Source organism: Salvia hispanica, chromosome 4 (genome assembly GCF_029641045.1).
Source record: "Salvia hispanica isolate PSC_SH4W2 chromosome 4, Shi_PSC_v1, whole genome shotgun sequence".
In the NCBI taxonomy this organism is placed as follows: domain Eukaryota; kingdom Viridiplantae; phylum Streptophyta; class Magnoliopsida; order Lamiales; family Lamiaceae; genus Salvia; species Salvia hispanica.
Genome location: NC_142695.1, coordinates 39801714 through 39808989, shown reverse-complemented (window position 1 = coordinate 39808989; position 7276 = coordinate 39801714). Strand labels below are relative to the sequence as shown.

Genomic DNA, 7276 nt, shown 5'->3' with positions numbered 1-7276 from the left:
TCATTATAATCAATAAAATAATAGTCTAATTATTACTACTAATTGCATAAATCATGCTCTCTCTATATAAATGGAGTACAACTGAAATCTTGATAAAGAAAAACATAGTCTACCCATCGTAGCGGCGGAACATGGACGATCTCGGCGACTGCGAGTGGTTGGCGGAGAAGCGGACGAGGGAGCTGAGCAGTGAAACGATGTTTACTAGCATGAACTCGAGCTCACGGTAAATGCTGGTGCTCTTCCTCAACATCACGTGCATTACCACAGATATTGCTTCATCAACAATTCTTGCCATTTTTTGTAACATCGATGGGGATCGGGATCGAACAGTTGGCATTATATTGTGATGATAACTATGCAAGGGATATGATCGAAAGCTTATTTGGTGTTACTGAAATGCCCTTTTCTTGTTACAATTTGCTGTCGCAATTATTGGCCTTATGATTTATCTAATCAGTGCAGTGGTGTTACTGGCACCCACCCAGGAGTTATCGTAAAGAAAAGTTGGTTTGAAAAGTTGGTTTGCTGTCCCGGTTAAGATGACACATTGATTAGCCGGCACGAGATTTTAGGAGTTATTGATTAAAGTGTTTAATTGGAGAGAGAAGGTGGGTGTAAGTAATAAAGTAGAAAGATGAAGAAAGATATATTTTAATAGGAGTGAGAAAAAGTGGTTGAGTGTATTAATTAGAGAGAGAAAGTTATCAAAAAAGAAAATATGTCATCTTAATGGGAACAAACTAAAAAGGAAAACGTGTTCTTAAGTGAGACGGAGGGAGTATTTGAATGTGTTATTCAGATTTGAAACATTCAAGCATAAGTTGCGGTATAGTAGTGGGTGGGTAATTCCGTAATTGCCTAATTGGGGTCAGATTAAGAAATGATAGGGGTAGCAATATAAATACGAAAATGTTAGGGGTGGCTGTGACCTGTGCAGTAATTAGTGGATGAGGACATTATGTGCTCATCCTATGCTGCCGTTCTCTTACTAAACCATATGTACAATTTTCAGTCGGACATCCCCCAATTATGTCGACATATCATTTCTTAATCATCAGGTATTGTCAAATGTTCATTCAGATCTATGCTTTGAAATTATCGACGTATTCAGATCTCTACTTAATAAAGAGATACTTCTCCGTCCCCTATTAACAGTCATACTTTTCCATTTCAGTCCGTCCCCAATTAAAAGTCACACTTCATTTTTACCATCCCAATTCACTCACATTTTATTATAAAACCAATATAAAAAAATGGGTCTCACATTTCACTAACTTTTTCAAACCAACTTTTCTTTACATTTCTTAAAACCCGTGCCCGATCAAAGTGTGACTCCTAATGTGGGACGGGGAGAGTAAAAGAGAGTCTAGAAAAGAAAATAAAATAATGAGATATTGGCACCCAATGATGAAGCCAGAATTTTTTGCCCAGGGGGCCTAAAAACTGTTTATAATTGTGAGCTATTTTTTACATCGACATCAATATCCCCATAAACAGCTGCAACATGAGTGGAAGGAATAGTGAGGTATAGAGATAGTAATGAAATAAATAGTAGTGTTAGAAACTAAAGATATATACAACAACTTTAGTAAAAATCAATCCCGACATCAAAATTGCACAATGTCGTGAAAATGACCATATTTGCATCTTAAATACTATTAATAACATTTCTTATTAACGATTATACATCATAACACCAAATAAAACATATAATATCATTTTCACACATTCATTATTCGAAGCTTATAGCATCCTTTCGGTAGAGCTCGTCATATTTTCCCACCAATTTATGTTTTAAATTAATCAAATATTTGTGATTTAAAAAGTAGACTAACAATGTATTTATGTTTTAAAATAATTACTACATATTTATCATTCAAAATAAATTAAAAAATAGACTAGAATAATAACTAATTAGTATAGTTAAAGTATTAAAAAATAAAGGGTAGCCAGAATAATAACTACTATAATTAAAGTACTAAATTAAAAAATAGACTATAAATAAAGTCTATACAAATGGTATATATGAAGATTCAAGAGTAATTGAAATGAGTTTGTTTTGAGGAAATAAAATACTACGGTACAAAATTCCTGCTGGTTCAGGGATTCGACCACCTGACTTGGCGAAAGAAAGGCGGAATATCAAACCAAATGGGCCACCAAACATGTGTATTCCGTAGGAATGTACATTATATATAGCTTAATTTCAATAGCTGGGGGACCCAGTGGCCCCCCAGGCCCCAGTGTGGCTTCGTCGCTGTTTGCACCTAATATCATGGAACTTTCAAAAAGTGATTTTTCTCACGAACTTTACCTTGAGTTTGTTATTTTCCACCATTGAAAAAATTCCGGTTATATTAATAGATTGAAGAACAAATATGGAGAGTGTGCTTCAAGAAAAATTATTTTCAAAGATTGAAAATCTTAAAACTCTCGAAGTTGTTGTCAAGAAATTACGATAAAAATCCGTATCATGATATTATTTGCCGGAATTTTTTCATTGGTGGGAAACAAAAAACTCGGAGTAAAGTTCGTGATATTATTTGTCAATTTCAAAGTTTGTGGGAAAAACTCAACTTTTAGAAACTTTCATGATATTAGATGCCAATATCCCTAAAAGATTTGAATTAAACACGTTATTTTTTAAATATGCAAACCAATCATGGAACAATTAAAAAAATCAATCGTTTATAATGGAACATAAGAAGTACTCACATTATTCTAAGAGGATTCGCATTTGTCCTTTCTGTATCAAGCTAATCCTTAACTATTCATTGACTCATACCACTTTTAACCAAACAATAATACAAAATTCTATTAATACTCCCTCCATCCCACAAGAATATGCACTATTTTTCTTTTTTAGTCTGTCTCACAATAATATGCACCCTAATTTTTTAAAGTCTTTTCTCTCTAATGAGGTATGACGCATTCTCCACTAACAATTCTTTGGGGACGAAGGGAGTATTGTTTTAGATCTCAATGTTATCTTATTAATCAAACCGAATGTCACTATAAAAAAAAAATCGCGGTTTAGTGACGACATTATCCGTCACTAATAAGCGAAAATTAGGTGGCTAACATGCTGCAATGTTATGTTCATATTAGTGCCGGACTTATATGTTACTCCTACTAATTAGTAACCGACGAATTTCAGTTATTCAACCGTCACTAGTTCTTGAGTTCTCAACTGTCACTAATTCTGTCACTAATATGCATTTTTTTTGTCTTCAATCAAGAGTTTTTAATAGATTGAATTGCTCATCGAACTCAAAATATTCGAGTACTAACCATCAAAATTTTGATTGATACATAATTTTGATGGACAACAAATCGATATATCGTTTGTTGAAAAGAAATAGAATAAGTTGAAAACGAAAATTTATGTATAGTTCATATGTTTATACTTTGTAGACTATTACTTCCTTCGTCTTCCAAATGTAGTCTATATTTGTCATTTCAGTCCGTCTGTAAAATATTGTCTATTTTATTTTTTTATTTTTGATAAGTGGACCCCGCTTTCTACTTACTTTATATTCTAACATTCTATTTTCTAAATTTTTTCATATTTCTTAAAATACGTATCTAGCCAAATATGAATAACATTCGGCGTACAAAGGAATAACATTCAGTGTACAAAGGGACTGAAAAAAGGGGGAAATGTAATCCTTTGGAGCAATATTGTATTACGCTTCTCTAGTGGCCACTATCTTCGTCCCTGAAAGTTTGACACAGTTTACCATTTCGGTCCGTCCCTGAAAGTTTGACACATTTCACTTTTTACTATTTTTGGTAGTGGATTCCATATTCCACTAACTCATTCATACTCACATTTTATTATAAAACTAATACTTTAAAAGTAGGACTCACATTCCACCAACTTTTTCATTTCACTTTTCGTTATATTTCTTAAAACCCGTGTCGAATCAAAGTGTGATAATATTTGGGGGAAGGATGTTAGTAGATAAGTAGATATTTTGAAATGTGGATCACAGGAAACTTTTGAAACCTTCAAGGCTTCAACCAAAGTTACCAAACCACTATAAGAAAAGTAAAAATCGGAATTCTTAATTTATACATATATAGTGGCCACTTTATTTAATAGATCATGTGGTTCTATAATTTTCAATATTCATATATCAAAATAAAATACTAAAAATAGTTCAATATTTCCTATATATAGTTCATTCGTTTGTAAGTTCAGAATGAACACAAGGAAAACATTTTTAAAGTAGCATTGAGCCATTAACCACCTTAATCGCTCCATTTAACGTCTCTCTCTCTCTCTCAGACGAAGTGCATTCCGCCGGTGCAATTTGACAAGTAATTAAGCTTTCATTCGTTTTGTTGTGTTGTTTGTTTGTTCATATATTAGAATTTGATATAATGTATATCCATATAATTTAAATACTTACCAAACTATCTGGATTTTTCATCGTCAATTTTCTGATTAACGCGCAGATAAGCCCAAAAGCATCTTCATTTTGCATAATCATTTTATTCATAATTATTTTAGAAAAAAATATTTTCCTTTTTAAAATAGTTGCAAATATGCGCTGATCTTTGAAAAATTACAAAGTAAACTAATTGAAAACATGACTTACTTTGAAATCAAAATTTATCATTCAATATTTTTTTCATTTCCCACTATTTATTTGATAACTCTTATGGATTCATTTCCCCTTTCATTTTATTATAAAATTTGTGTGTAATATTCAGCAAATTAAATGATATGGAAATGTGTGGAGAATGTAGTTTGGTCGCTCCATATATCACGCTACACCTCTCCTCTCCTATATAGTATATTCTTAACCTTAAAGCAAGTATAGTAAATTTATTTTCATCAGAGTCCCCATCATCAAAATATATGTTCCAACAATGGGTCGAGGCGTAAGTGCTGGGGGCGGCCAGAGTTCTTTGGGCTATCTTTTTGGCAGCGGAGAGGTGGCGGTGGCGGTGAACAATCCAACTACTGAAGTTGCTCCTAATGCTAAATTAGAATCTGCCTCACAAGAGGCTGCATCTATTGATACAAATAAAACATCCGTCACTAACAACTACTATCGATCTGATGGCCAAAATTGCGGCAACTTCATAACGGTACACAACCAATGTGAACCTTGATTCTCATCATAACTACCATATCATAATTTTGGTTGATAACTCATGTTCTTGGTAATTAAAAAATAGTAGTACATCAACCTTCAATTTTTTATATTTGACATTAGGTTTGAATTTCGTTAAAGCTAATCACTCATTTTTCACGGAATAAGAAGCTATTGTTGGAAATTTTTTAATGATAACTTTCTAATAGTAGTATTTATATTCTTGGATTTTGATCACGGAAAATAATAAGTAAATTTGATGTGAAACTCTTATCTTTTTTTTCCTTTATCTTTCTAGCTAGAAATACTTGAGACATTTTCACTTTGAGGATATCACTTTCAGGATATCGCTTTGAGTAATGAGCCAATAAAATTTGAACCAATATTCAATTCCATAAAAATTTAAAAATCATGTAATGTTTGACCAAGAAAATAAATTAGGTTTAGAATCAAAGTTAGGTATAATTTGTGTATTACTAGTATCAATCAACTATAACCGTGAAACTAGGGTTTTGATTTTTGAATGTGTTATGTGTGGCAGGATCGACCATCAACAAAGGTCCACGCTGAACCTGGCGGTGGCTCCTCCCTTAGTTATCTCTTTAGTGATGGCAAAAAGTGATCCATTGAATCTCAATCGGTCGGCCTCACTTGTTTGATTTCTTTGTTAATATTTACTACTTATAGGTCATGTTAAGAGAACATCAATACAACCTTTGTTTTATATTTATATTTATATTTATATTCATAGCGAACTATATATTAGGTTCTAAACTAATCTAACCTTTTCGTTTCCAGGATCATTTTACTAGCATCATTAGAGCATCCATAACGCTATGGCCCGGGCCGCAACCCGCGAGTCCCGGCCCGGGGAAAGGGTTAAATGGGGGTGAGTCACGGCCTGGGCCGGTCCCGGGGCCGCAGTTGCGTCCCTGGGCCGCTCTCGGGGTCCGGCCCGGCTCAGGCTTAGAGGACGCGGGACGGGCCGCAAACCCCCCAATTTTTTTTTCCTTTTTTTGATTTTTTTGCTTATTTATACCCATTTTCTTCAACATTCTTCCACCAATTTCTCCATTTCTATCCTCTAAATTATTTCAATATTTTTTCTAGGACTTGTAATTTTTATTTTCTAGGTCTTAATAATTTTTTTTCTAGGATTTATAAAAAGATTTCTAGGATTTGTAATTTTCTTTTTTCGACTAAATAATAAATTTTCCCGGTTTTAATTGTTCAACGTATTCTATTTTACGAGTAAAATAAGTTGTAGTTGTGAATAGTGCAAAATAATAGTTGTGGCCCGAGTTGTGGCCTGCGGGGTTAATGGAGTTGAGGCTTGAACTCAAATTTAGAGGAATGATGATGTGGAGGGAACTTGCGGGCCGGATTTGGGATGGGGTTATGATGCCCTTAGTTCTTGGACATATGGTATAATCATGTTGGATGGACTTTTTGCATAGTTCCTGGATATTTTTACCCTTTTAGCTATTTTTGAGTTGAGAGGCGAAACTATTCATTAACTATTTATCCACTAATATGCACAATTCAGCGGGTACCTTAAACTATAGTGTTAAATACTTCATCGAATATCTTCTTTGTGATTTTGGTTTTAATCAGTTTTTACTTTTATTTATTTATTTATATTTCTTCTTTTTCTCTCTTTTTCAAAATTTATTCTCAAAATATAAATTTGAAATAAATTAATTACAAAAATTCAAAATCGCAAATTAATTAAGCAAATTTGATCAATGATCAGCACAATTAAAAAAGACGACCAATAAATAGGTTAGTCGACAACTAATTAAATCATGCATTTTATTCTTTTAATGTATAGATTTTAATTGTGATAATAAATAGTATATACTACTATAAAAGTATTGTCAATATGGAGTGTAATTATTTTTTGATTATTCTATTGATATATTGAAAGTTCATGACATTTTGGTACAAACCAAATAGTTTAGGTTTTAATCCAATAAGCACTCGTTTATTTACGATTTTAGATTTGTAAAAACAGTAATAACGCGATTATATATTTCAATTTTGCCACTATTGTTTCTTTATGATTTTCAAATTTAATTCGGTCTTAAATTCATATTTTTGGAACACAAAATTATAAGATAAAAATGTATAAAGAGAAAGAAAAAGTAAGGTGAAAATTGACTGAACCT

At 32.6% G+C, this 7276-nt stretch overlaps 1 protein-coding gene across 1 annotated transcript; it reads left to right on the top strand.

Moving 5' to 3' along the window:
- Positions 1-4224: 4224 nt before the first annotated feature.
- SP1L3 (SPIRAL1-like3) lies at positions 4225-6212 on the top strand. The gene is made up of 3 exons (XM_048089162.2): positions 4225-4326; positions 4851-5103; positions 5650-6212. Exons 2-3 carry the CDS (start codon positions 4882-4884, stop codon positions 5728-5730), a joined length of 303 nt encoding a protein of 100 aa, XP_047945119.2. The 5' UTR covers positions 4225-4326; positions 4851-4881; the 3' UTR covers positions 5731-6212.
- Positions 6213-7276: the final 1064 nt, after the last annotated feature.